This window comes from Nestor notabilis, unplaced genomic scaffold (genome assembly GCF_000696875.1).
Source record: "Nestor notabilis isolate BGI_N333 unplaced genomic scaffold, ASM69687v1 scaffold18763, whole genome shotgun sequence".
Taxonomy (NCBI): Eukaryota; Metazoa; Chordata; class Aves; order Psittaciformes; family Psittacidae; genus Nestor; species Nestor notabilis.
The window spans coordinates 67,135-80,662 of NW_009921677.1; the positions used below are offsets into that span (position 1 = coordinate 67,135).

General features: G+C 43.4%; 1 protein-coding gene across 1 annotated transcript in view; it reads left to right on the top strand.

Annotated features, from left to right (window-relative positions):
- The window catches only part of PLCH2 (phospholipase C, eta 2), a 35,585-nt gene extending 22,733 nt beyond the window's left edge, over window positions 1–12,852 (top strand). Inside the window, exons 19-22 of the mRNA XM_010011260.1 lie at window positions 132–278; window positions 1,225–1,304; window positions 6,505–7,576; window positions 11,147–12,852. Coding sequence (XP_010009562.1) covers window positions 132–278; window positions 1,225–1,304; window positions 6,505–7,576; window positions 11,147–12,852 — 3,005 coding nt within the window. The remainder of the gene's footprint in view (window positions 1–131; window positions 279–1,224; window positions 1,305–6,504; window positions 7,577–11,146) is intronic.
- Window positions 12,853–13,528: the final 676 nt, after the last annotated feature.

Here is a 13,528-nt window from a genome sequence, read left to right on the forward strand (position 1 = left end):
CCAAGAACAATGATCAAACTATTAGGAAAACCCGAGTGGCATTGTAGCTTAGGCATTCCTTATGTAGGCAGTCTTGTTTCTTTTTGCATCTTGTGAATGAAATATCTAAAAGCTGATTCCTTCATTCCGAGGTTTTAACCCCATGTGGGAGGAAACGTTGGTGTTCACAGTGCACATGCCAGAGATCGCGCTGATTCGGTTCCTTGTGTGGGATCATGATCCAATTGGGCGTGATTTCATTGGGCAGAGGACAATAGCTTTCAGCAGCATGATGCCAGGTAAGACTGAAGTGGTGAAATCCCAAATTGCTTGACTGGGACTTTTTGCTGTGATAACTGAAACTGCAAATGCTGGATTCGTGTGTGCACTGTGGGAATTTCTAGCTTGAACAAGAGACGGGGAGTTTGGACCCTGAGTTCTCTCTCTCCCTTGGACCAATCCTGACTTACGTAATGATGAAGATTAAATCAACTCTATGGGACTAGGTTTGCAAAAAATGGGTAAGATTGTTAAACAGGATGGCTAAGCCATATGGGTTTGGAAGACTCATACAGAATCTTTACCGCTGTTACCTCACACACTGCTTTTCCCTCCGTTTTCTGCACACCAGTTTTTGAGAGACACTGGAGCTTTGATTGGCCATAATACAATCAGTGATAGTTTAATATAGAACCACTAGTTACCCATTCTAATGATGGGATCCAGGTTATTAAATGCCATTTCTGTCAGTTTCCTAGTTGTTTTCAGTTCGGTCTTCTTTCGCATTAAAGCTTCTTCTATGTATCTTTTTCTTTTCTTTCAAAGTAAAGAAAAAAGATTCTGTTGAAGAGTGAAAGCAGACAGCCAAGAAAACAAACATCAAGGAAATGAACTTGGCTGAAATGTTTGCAGTATTAATAATAGACTGTAAGTCCTCAAGGTAGTTTAAGTCACACGCTGTGAGTCCCAGCAGTCAAGTTTAAGTCACGGTCTGACAGCAGCAATAATGGACACTGGAGAAAACAGGACATGGCTTTTTTCTAAACTTACAGGGACAAGAAGAGGTGGCAGTGAGGTTTGTGGGTGCTGCGGCTCTTGGGTAACTGCGTGTGGCTGGGTGATGCACAAGCCAAGCACAAGCACAAGCCTGCTTATTGCAGGGATGACCTGGGAATAAAATGGTGCATTTCTTTTACTCTTTACAAAAGCAGAGTCTCTAGATCCTCTTCCTATCATCTGTTTCAGGTTACCGACATGTGTACCTGGAGGGTATAGAAGAAGCATCCATTTTTGTTCATGTGGCAATTAATGACATCTGTGGTAAGGTGAGTGCCTTCAGTGGGGTAGAATATGTACATAAGTGAACTGACAGGATTTTGTATCACACAGGGAAAGCCCAGTGCCTGAAGGTCCAAGCTGATTTGTTCAACCAGAGTAAACTTCATCTCTGTGATTGTCATGGTAGCCTGAGATCTTTCTGAATGTACATGGAGATGTAGGCAAATCATAGGGGAAGCTGTAAAAAGAGATTTTTATAGTGCCTTTTTGTGGGAGTCATAGGGGAAGGTTATTTCATTGCAGCCTGCACACATTTGTATGATGATTGTATTCAACACAGTGAGTGCACCTTGCTGAACAAAGAGTTACACACCTGAACCCTGACTGCTTGTTGCCTGTAAAGCTTATTCTGTAAAGGCTCTGCCTGCCTGATGCTTTCACACTTCAATTAAATTCTTAAAGGTTAAACTATGTGGGTACTGTATCTAAATTCATATTGATAACTCCAAGCTGAAAGTAAAGCCCTAACTTCAAACTTTTCCTGGGCCACCTGAGAATGAGATAGCTTCTTTCCTTGCAGTGCACTGGATTTAGTTCATTCCATGGTATTAATTTCAATGAAATTCAGGAAGTTGAGTATCTCACAGCGCTTTGACAGTTTGTGTCCACTCTAATAACAAGCTTTTTTGTGGTACCAAACTGCAATATCAGCATCCTGACAGCAGAGGGCAGCATTGAACAGGCTGGGAATTCCGAGTGCCCTTGTCCTGCTGTTCAGGCAAGAGGAATGAAAACAATCCTTAAAAAGGAAAGCAGCTTTTCAAACTGCTCGATTTTAATCCAAACTTTTGTGGGATGAAACAGAGATAAATCCCAGGAAATCCTCGTTTTGTATTTATAGGAAGAAGGGCTGTTTCGGGAGAGAATGTCTCTTTAGACATTTTAGCTCAGTTCCTGCTTTTTTTATTTGATGTCTAATGCCAAACCTTTAGGCAGATGCAGCTTCATCCTGACAGGATAGGGGTTCTGCCCAGAACTCCCTGTGATGGCACTATGGATCAGTTTGAATTTAATTCTGTTAAGCAAAGAGACTTTGGGAGATTTAGGTGAAAGAAAGGTGGTTGGCGTTGGTCTAAGAAGGACAGTGCAGGTGAGCAGTGTTTAAGTTTGGACTGTAGGGCTTGTCACAGGCACTAAATGGTCATTTACACACAGGCTTCAGGGAAAAGTGGTGCAGGCTGAACGTTTCAATGCTAAGATCTTTCCTGACTATACATTTGGGTTGAAGGGTACTGGGTACTGTATCTCTATAGGATGTAAGTCATGCCTGTTTTGATGTGGGTGGGGATGCCGTTGTCTTAGGAGTCTTACAGACAGTTGCTGGGTGCATCCATCAGCACCCATTCAACCAGCTTTAAATTTTATCATGAACTTCTTTGGAGTTCCTGTGAGATAGCTCAGCCTTGGGCTTGGAGGCAGAGGGAGTGGAATTGGTCTGATCAGTGCCTGCATCCCCCACCTATGTTCTTTAATGAAAGGAGGCATCTATTTGCTATATACACCCAGCAGGGAAGGTGACTGCCCTGGCCAGCCCTACTCATTGTTTTGTCAGTTCTTCCTTTCTGTTCTGTTCTTGTTCAAAATGATGGAGAATAAGCAGATTCTCCTCCTTCTCCCTGTGTTGTGTGTATTCATGATCCTCCAGTTGTTTGCTACTTTCAGGTGATGTCCTCTGCACTGCTCTCGCAGTACTATTGGAAGGATAGCAAATGTTTCAGTCTCCTTCATTGGAAGTCCAACTCTTTAACTCAGTACCCACTGAAAATGGGATTTTTAAATGAAGGATTTTCTTAGTAAGTGTTTTAAACAACTGAAGGACCCTCGTGTGTCATGGTGTCTCCTTCCTGTCCTTATCCACTGGCTTCCATCCTGATTTGCTTTTTAGATTGCTTTATTCCCTTTTCATGTTCTGTGTCTATCAGACATCCCTTACTGCATCTCATTATCACTGCAGTCTCTTTGGCTTTGCTGGTGTTAAGATGCTGGTGCTGTGCACTGATGGGATTGAAAATCAAGGAATTGGAAGGAAAGCTCATATGTGTTTTTTAATTTGTTTATCATTTTTAATAAAAACTACTGAAAATATGGAGCAAATATTACACAGCCCTTCCTGGAGTGGTGTCCGGAATCATGGTCTGCTTTGGATTCTCAGTTAACAGAGGTCTGTTGAAACTAGAATTATTTCTCTGCTTGCCCTTGGTTAATTATGGGCAGAAAAATCACCACGGTTATCAGCCTGGCTTTAGCCTTTATAAATCCAGATGTTCTAATCCAAGCATTAACCGTTAGGGGTTTTTCTCTATGTAGATACTGCCCCTGCTCTGCAGCTTGGTGTTACCAAAGCAGAGTCTTAGATTTATTTTTTTTTTCACCTTAACTTGTATTTAACTGAAATCTCTTTTAGATTGCTCTATTTCCTGGAGGTGCTTTTCTTTGCCCCTGTCTCTTCCGTAGTCTATTCATGTACTGTAGGATTTCTTGTGGTTTTCTAGATGTGCATATCTCTGAGATCCTCCCTCACTGTTGTTTTGCCTTTACTCTGTCTGTTTGTGATTGCAGTGGGCTTCTCTATGTCAAAAAGTCTCCTTTTAGAAGCAGAGCGTTTTTAGACGCCTTGAAGGTACCCCCTCCTGCCTCAGGGAGGTGCAGTGACCACCACCACACACCTGCATGCCTCTGACTGGCTGCTTCATTAGCATCAGTGTTCCTTAGTAACATTTTGAAGCTCCTCAACTCATGTAATGTGAATTGCGACATTTGACTTGGTCAGTTCTGTGGGGCCATTGATCAGAGAGCCCTCCATGAATGAAGCAGATCCAGGATACAAGTCCTTCCATGCCCTCCTTTTCTATCTTCTTTGAGGCTCTACCTCTACTGTTGTTTTTCTGGTGTAATTCAAACCACTTTTTCACATGGAAGAGAACAGTAAGAGGCCAGGTTGGATGGGGCTTTGGGCAACCTGGTTTAGTGGAAGGGGTCCCTTCCACTAAAACCCAAACCAGTCTATGATTCTGTGATTAACAGTGAATGGTTTGCTAAATTGTGGGAAAGCCTCTTGTGCTGTTTTCCAAGACTGCTTTAAAGCGTGCAGTAGCCCTGTCAAAGCTGGACTGGAGCCGAAGCCCAAGTTCTGGATCTCCATCAGAATGGCTCTCCTCTTTCTTTCTTTCTTTGCCTTTTTTTTTTTTTTCCTTTTTCAAGCTTTTCATTTCCCCTGAGTTGATCTGATTTGGTTTTGGGTTCTTGGATCACTCCACTGATTCAAGCAGTAGTAGCTAGCTTAACAAAGATGCACCAAATAAGCTAGACTGATACCTGGAGCCGTGCATTGCTGTCACCCATTCCATCAGTGCTTTCTTTTTGTTGGATATTATTTGGGGGGTGGTGTATGTATGCCAGTTTTTCCTGGGTTTTGCAAATCCTTACATTGTCTGTTTCTTATAGCACTACATCCATGTACTTGCCAACTTGTCTCCATTGGAGCAGAATGCTTTTTTCCTTTCACTCCTCAACAACTGCACAAACTCAATTTGAAGCTTTCCAGTGAAATCCAAAAAGATCCAGGTGGCCTGTTCATTAGTCTGGCTCTCACAGAGGTTTATCAATATATAAGTTACATTTTCTTTGCCTAGTATGGGAAAAATCAATCCCTACTATGGGGAAAATCAATCCCTACCTTCTTTATCTTATCCTGTATATACTTTTAAAGGCCATTTTAGGTCTCATTAATCATCTCCTCCTCATACTGGGTCTTGGCATGTGGTAACTAAACTTCAGTCAGTTATAAAAATTGTGGCAGACAAAGAAACCTTGGTCCCATATGGCAGATTGCACAGGACATTTGGAATAAAAGCAGCTTTTAGCCCAGGCTTAGAGAACAGTGCAGCTCGTATCTAGCCGTGAAGTGCTACAAAGCAAACTCTGAAATGCATGGGCGTGCACTTGGGTATTTTGAGCTGAAAGGGAGACTGTTGTAATGTAAACGAGACATCTGTGTGCTGTTGATTGGCACTGCAGGAATGTGACCTCACGTGGCATCACAGGGTACAACTTGAACTGGCAGCGAGTGCCAACAAGCGTGGACACTGATCGCATTTTATCATGGGCTTCTTCTCATGCATTTCAGTTGCAGGCTTATGTACTCTGGTTTTATTCATGCTTTGTGCTACAGCTACTAAAGAGCCTCATCAAACTGGGACATCAAGAAGAAAAATACCATGCCCCTACTGTGATTTATGTGTACAAGGCTCTATGTACAGAGCACACCCAACATGGTCCTTATCAGGCATCAGCCTGTTGCTTTAAAAGTTGGCAAATACACCTGGAATGTTTACAGGAATGCTGAACCTCTCTGTTCCACTGACATGTAAATCAGCTGTATGACGGTGGGAGATTTATGATGGTGGATGTGTATGTTTGATGCTTAAATAATACTAAAGTTTTCAAAGTACTGTATTATCACCCTGACTAACTTGGCTTGTTTATAGTGTGTTTCTTCAGGGATGCAAACATACCTGAGTGTCTTTGGATAAGTGTTGTATGGTAGGAACTTATCAAAATGTAATCACACAGGTAGAAATTGAAGTATTTGGTGATCATTTCTCGTGCTGATAGTTCAGCTGCTGTTCATAGGAGTGCTCAATTCAATTGAAGTGTAGATCTCCTTTCTATGGAAAAAACCTGATATTCTTAGTCCATAGTTTATTTCCCAACAGTTCCTAAAGAATGTAAATCTCCATTTGAACATCCAATTTTACTATTACCTGTTTTAAGTCAAGAATATTCTTTAGCTTAAGAGGTCACTATCAACTAGATTCTGTAACCATGTCATGCTGCAGGACAAGTAAAGTGATTTGAAAGTAGCTTTTTTAAATTACCATCACTTCTACAGTAAGAAATTGATGACAGATACAGAGATAAGCCTGGTTGGAAAAGTTTGTCTTAAAAACATAGTTGAGCAAAGAAAGATAGGATGTTTTGCAAAACTGCTGTTACTGATCTATTTCATTTTTCATCTCTGTCCTATTTCTGGTTCAGTTCTTATGCTGATGGTAGGAATATGGCAGGAGACTCTATACATGGGTGCATATGTGACCTGATCATTTGTACGTGAGTTCCTGTGACCAAAGGAAGAGACTTGATTTTTCTATTAAGGACATTTTGTTTTGTTTTGTTTTAATTTTCCAGGCCAAACAGGCTCTAGGTCTAAAAGGTCTGTTTCTCAGAAATCCAAAGCAGGCCTCTCTGGACAGTCATGCTGCTGGTCAGCTCCATCGCAAACATTCCTTTAGCAGCCACATCTTGAGAAGGACAGCCAGTGCACCCACCAAAAGCCAGAAGAAGAACAAGAAGGGCTTTCCTGAAATTGCTTTTGACACAAAAGACAACAGCTCTGAAGGGGTCAGTGAAGACCATGAAGTGGACGCTGCCTCAGAGCCTCGCTTTGAGCAAGAGCCAGAAAGTGCTTCTCTGACACCAGCTCCCCGAGATGGTGCCAGTGGGGAGGTACATGGCAAGGGGTTGAAAGGTAAGGCCCATGGTTCCCGTAAAGCCAAAAGCCAGAGTTGTGCTCAAGGGGGTGCTGCTTTCAGTGAACCCATCCAGAGGTCTGATAGGGTCCGGCTTCAGGAGCACCAGAGCGAGAAGCAAAGCGTCTTTGCACGCTGTGCCATCAACAGCTCTGGTAGGATTGGAGTGGCCACCAATTGCATAAAATGCATGATTGGTTCCAAAGAAAGCCCAGATTTAGAATGCCAGTGGAGTGACCATCCTACCAGGCCTATTGCTAAAGATATACTTCACCATGACCAGTATAGCAGTATAACTGGAGAAGAGAGGTTAGAGCTAAAAACCTGGGGTGTTAAACCTGTGAAAGGTCAGCCCAGGCGGCCAGCAGCAGATTTGCAGTCTTGCAGCAGCCCTGGAACTGGTGATGATCTAACAAGGAGCACCCAGTCTTTTGTGACCCCAGGGAAGAAAACTGTTGAATCTAAATGTCATGGAATAAAGGCTCATTCCCGGCAGCGGTGGCAGTGCCAATCAGGTGGCAAGTACGGAAGCACTATCAACTTGGTTGCAGCCAGCAATGGCTCTATATCCTCCAACTCCAGCAGTCTAGAAAGCCTTGGAAGCCCAGAATTCCCCAAGCGCTGTTCTGAAACTTCTCGAAGGCAAGTGGGCACCCTGCAGAGGGAAATGAACGCCTTGTTCGTTCAAAAGTTGGAGGAAATTCGAAGTAAATCCCCTATATTCTTTACTGGTAAGACCAGATTTTCTTCACCCTTCTCCACTGTAGATCACATCATTGTCTCAGCTTCTGCGTAGCAGCTTTACTTAGAAGCTCCTGTCTGTTGTTTTGTTATCAAGAGCTCTTTTTCTTTAGTGTTGGCAATGACTGAAAAAAAAGCCTGCATAAATGTTTTTATATTATTTTATTTTATTTTATTTCCTAGAGGTGTCTGGTCTAGATTAGTCCTTCCCGTGCCTAGCTGACATCTGCAGTGGTGAAACTGTCAATGGCCCATCAGTGTTTGGATTGCTTGTTTAGGGTTTTTTGTTTCCTTGTGTGTTTTGGTTTTCTTAGTCAATGTGGTATGATACTAAATGAATTTTAAGATCCAAACCAGAGCATTAGGTAGAGCTTGAATATTGGATACCTGTATTAACAAACAGTATTTCCATGATCAGTATTTGTGCTTCACGGAGGGATAATCACACCAGAAATGATGCACTCTGCTAACAGTAACACTAGTTCCTTCCTCAAAGAACTTGCAAACTTACTGCCGTCAGTTCAGGGATTACGGGATGGAATTCTCTGCTCTGGGTTATTCTGGAGATCACATTTAATGAACACAGTGGACCATTCTGGTCCTAAATATCTAAATCCCCGTTTATAGATGTGCTTAATGTTGTGTATGTGATTTGACTGTGACCTGAGGGCACAGTTTCACAATATAAAGGAGTGAGGTATGTGATGTGATGTTGCTTGACACCAGCCAAGCTAGGGGGACTGCTGGCATTTCCCAATTGCAAAGTAAAATGTGTCTGCTTAAAGGACAGCTGCTTAAGCTACAGCATTTTATAGCTGTGCCCAGCCAGAAATATGCACGTGGTCCCTGGGATCAGGCGGCTGTGTCTATGCTCACGAACTGGGTGTTTGGAGAGATGGAGAATAGGAACAGAGGTGATCAAGGTTTATATTCTAATAAGGAAACGGGCTTTTACTTTTCTCTCCTGAGGTGGCAAAGAGGGGAGGTAGGGGAGAGACTTTGGCAAGATTTTCTGTTTCATACAATTATGAAGAGGCAGTAGAGAAATACAGCTTTTGTCTGTGACTACAAGAGCTTCTCTTCCAATCCCTCCCCCTTAATTGTCCAAGCAATTTGGACACTGATAGTTACATTTTTGGGAACAGTTAAGGGACTTTGGTGCTTCTTCGGATGCATTTCCTTTTTTAGTAGCAGATTCTGGCTGGCCACCTACAGAGGACTTCTCTGAGAGCCTCATACAGGAATGTAAAATACTCTCTGTGTTTGATCAGTTAAATCTGGTTTTGGTGCCTATGATTTTTCTGTATTTCTCTTTCTTAGTTCTACTTTTTACGTATTTTTTCCAATATCTGCTTTGAGGCTTTCAGGAAACTCCCAGGACAATGGGAGCAGAGGGGAGAAATTTGCCCATTCCCATGCCTTGAAATGAATCCAAAGCAGCAGAACTCTTTCTATGCCTAAATTATTGGCGTTAGGTTTTTCATAAGCTCTGAGTAGTGTGACATATGAAACGGTTTCCCATTATCAGTGCCAGCTCCCCCGCCAGCCCCCCAAGTCACTAAATAAATACTGTGGTATGCTTGAAATTTGATTAAATCCATCTGACTTCCCAAGCATGGAATCAGCAAACCTTTGAAATGGTGAAGCAGTCACTTGGAGTGGCTGCTGCTGGTCCAGTGACAAACACTGTGCTTGCACAGTGTGCTCTCCCCATCTGCCCTCTGTTTAGTGCCTTGTGCCAAGAAACCAGGGAAACCAGTAACATCAGCCTAATATGAGTGCATTTCATAACTAACAGTCTGTGGTGGGAAGTGCCACTGGGATAAGACAGGAAACTATAGTCTCTCATTGTTCCCTTTATGGCAGCAGCATTGCAGTTCCCAGTATCGGGCCTTGTAATTGTGCTGTAAACTATGCTGATGACCCAAGATTCTCCCCATGCTAGTGGGTGAGGAGGAGAGCTCGTTGGTCTGATCAGCTCCAAACTCTTCCCAGTACTCCTCCAGATCCTGACAAGTTCTGTCATGTTATGAATGGTGGGTTTTGCTTATGGACACATGTGCTGCCTTCCCTTTGAACACTCCCAGCTGATCTCATATGGGCAATTGAGCAGCTTTCTCCATCATTAAGTGTCTTGTCACTGTGCTGGAGTGGGAATACTGCTGCTGAAGGGAAAGGCCCAATATTTCCTTGGAATTTTTTGGTAATGCAGGTGATTTTTTTTCCCATAGCACTAGGAAAGGGCTTTGGAGAAGAGGAGGCTGGATTCCATTCCCCAGCCCAGCAGAGTGCATTTCTTGAACAACAACAAAAATTGCTCTTTATTTTTCTGTTACTAAAAAATGGATTTAATATCCATCCATTTATGGATCCCACTGAGTGCTCTGGTTGGTCAGAAATTCTTAGGATCCTACAAGAATGTGTGAATATTTCTGTCTGTTTCCCTTCCGTCCCTCAGCACTAATTTATCCTGTTATCTGCACCTGCCTTCCCTACATTAACTGGATTTTTCCTCTGTTCTGTCCTATTATTCCACATGCACACTCTCTCTTTCTAGTTAAGAATTGAAAGGACAAGCAAGCCGAAGGTAACTGTCTCCTGAGTGTCACTGATTCAAGCACCCTGTTGCCTGTAGTCCCAGTTTTGTTTCCTGCCTTGTAATTACCTGCTTCTATGTTCTTAAGGTTGTTGTCTGGCTCAGTGGTGCTTCACTGGTTCTCAAGTGCATGTTTGCATTGTGGTTTGGAGACATGGGAATTAGTCTGTTGGGTGTGATTGCTTTGGCTCCTGGGATACAGGTTATAAATGCTGCAGGCAGATGGAGAGTTCCCTTCAGGTAGTTGGTGGCCATGGGGATCCTTCAGGATTGTGCTGTCAGCTGGTGCTCGTGAGCCATGTGTCTGTGTAGTTTCTTTGCAAAAGAAATTATAAACTTCATTAGGAAAACCAAGTTACCCAAGTTAATTTTGGTTTTAAAAGGCCACTGACTACACTCCATTGTATGTGTACAGCTTGTTCTATTTGTCATCTGCTCCAGAAATCCAACGCTGCTTCTCTTCTGAGTAGCTGATCGCTGGGATCATATCTGTTGTTTGGGCAGTGGTGTTCTGATTATTGTACATGGTTTGCTGATAATCTGATACCTTGACACGTTTGAGTGCTGGAAGGAAGGAAAAGAGCAGTTCAAGTGGTGTTGGGAGGTGGAGGAAGAAAAGTTAGTTTATGAGAAGGGACACAAAGCACACAAAGAAACGGATGGATAGTTTGAATAAGATAATCAGAAAAGCAGTGTGGTGCTACCATGCATGGACTGAGATTTTCTGAAAGCAAGTTAGCTTCTGGGGAGGTAAAGCTGAATGAGCAGAAAATTTTGCTGCCTTTAGCCAGGTATTTGAAATCATAAGTTATTATAAAAATCATGATTAGTATCTGCAGCTACTACCTGAAAACAAAATAAGAAAAATAAATCTTCAGCTGAAGTGCCCTTTGTAATAGGCATTAACCCTTATCTCTGTTTTTTCTTGTTTCTTTCTTTTTCCTATCTTTTCGTGTCTCCCAAGTAGATGTCTGCCATTTCTCGATACAGAGGTCAGTCACTTCTTTATGCAGCCTAGAAACTATCACTGAAGAGCCTGTTATTGCCAATGAAAACCATCACACCAGCCTTTTCTTCCCTCTACCCATTGCTCCTTACAGTGATTCTGAAGAAGCGTCTGTGTCTGATCATTCCACTGAATCTCGATCAGAAGCAAGCAGCACATCCAACCAGCCTCAAGAATCTCTACTCACTAGAGAACAAAGAACAAATCTGGCTGCAGAAGACCAAGTGCAGGTAGTCACAAGAGCAGCTGACACAAGTTTAGCAGTTCAAGAGGATGAGAGGACAAGCATGGCAGGATCTCTCAAAGAAGAAAATGGTTGGACACAGGCATGCAGTAAAGCTGAAGACCAGCATGGAATGGCAGTGCACCCTCAGAAAGCCTGGCTGGTACTGGCAGCAGGTAAGACTGACGGGCAACCTGTTGAGAACTGCCAGACCCAAAATGACCAACCAGGCATTAAAAGCACCATTGAATCCAAAGGGCAAAAACCTGGTGCAGCAGCTGTTGTACGGCAGCAAAACAATGGGATTCACAGCACGCGGACAACTTTTCCTCCAGATGCTCTCCAGAAAGCCCAGACTGCACAGGCTCTACCTGTTTCTCAGACAGGCTCTTACATGTTAGTACGAAGGTCAAAGAGTGAAGGAGTGAAGATGTCGGAGTCCTCAGCCTTAATGAAAATTCCAAGTAGCCTGTCTCCAGCAGCAGAAGTATACTTTGATGCCACTGTTAATGACCGGATTTGGAGCAAGCTAGATTGCAGCAATCATCGTGATAGCATGTCTTCCTCTTCCAGCATGTCCTCCAATGACACTGTGATAGATCTCTCTCTCCCCAATCTAGCTCGCAAAAGCCTCCCAGATCTTGGCATCCATCATGAGAATTTTGAGCCCCTTGCCATAAGGAAGGGTATGCGCCCACGGTCGGCCACAGCCTCCAGTAATGAGATGCCAATGGTGAGCAAGAGCAAATCCAACCCTAACCTGAGGTCTGGCCAGCTGCCAGCAGATGAACTGTGCCCCCGTCCTCTTGCCAGGGGTCCTCAAGATGCATTCTCATCCATTCCTAGAAGGCATACCTGGAGCAGGCTTTACATAGAAAGTCTCAGACAGTCTTCTAACAAATCCAAAGCACATGACATGGTTGGAAATAACCAGGCAAAATCCAAAAGTCTTGGAGACCTTACCTCTGATGATATTGTGTGCACTTTCGAAAGCAAATACCGTAGCATCAGCAGGAGCTTTGTCACTCGGTCAATGCGGGAGCAGCGCCGCTCTTCAGGCCTGAGATCCTCAGTCAGATCCCAGGATGAACTGACGGAGCAGCTGAAGAAGCTGACAGCCTTTCAGCTGGATCTTGACCCAAGTGAATCTGAGGAGGAAGGGGAGAGTGTGGGGCTCCTGCGCCGCTCGTCGTCCCGCAGCCAGAGCCGGGTGCGGTACATCGCCAACAGGGCTAAGCAGGCCCAGGAGAGGCAACGGCTGCAGAGCCTGGGCCAGCTCGGTGCCAGCCCCATCGAGGAGAGAGGGAATCCAGAGGGAGCCTGCAGCGTTGCAAAAGCAGTTTGTACAGATACAGCTTCTCCTGCCGAGTTTACATCCCAGCCTAAGAACCAAACTGATTATAACACTGACACAGAAGTTTTCTTTATGCTGAAACTGTAGTTCTGGGGAGCACTGAAGAAGGTGATGTTTACATTCCTAGCGAACAAAATACAGTGACCTGAGAGGCACAAAACACCCTCATCTGGCTTAGTGCTTCCTGGTCTTCCCTTCATCATAAGGGCCCTTAATAGCATGACTCAAAAGAATAGATGAGTGTTAAATTTGTCAGCTTGTAGAAATAGAACCATCAAGTGAAATCAGACACTTGTGTTTTTACAGTCCTAGTGATATGACCTCATTTTTTCTAATTACACTTTCCCCAGCCTCAAATTTGGCCTCTTGTGTGTGACCACTTCTTGCATTCACATTTGGCTCCATGCAAATTTCACATTCCTTACGAATTTCAGTAACTGCTTCTTAAAATAGCTAAACCTGATGTTTAATGGGTAAATGTGATGCAAACGACTGCTAAAGGTAAATTTTGCTCTTACAAATTGTGGATCCACAGAAAGAGGCTGGATTTCAAATCATGCTCCCAGTCCTGGTTTATTTTCCGAGGCCTCTGAGCCTCTTCTCTGGGAAATACTCAAAATTGCAGTGAAATTGTTACATGAATTAATAATGTGGTAGGTAAAGTCCATCTTCCATCATGGACCTGTTTATTGCAGATTGTCTTACTCTGAAGAAGAGCTCTCACTATGTTCCAAAGCAATGCTTTTTTAAACCAAGCTTGTTT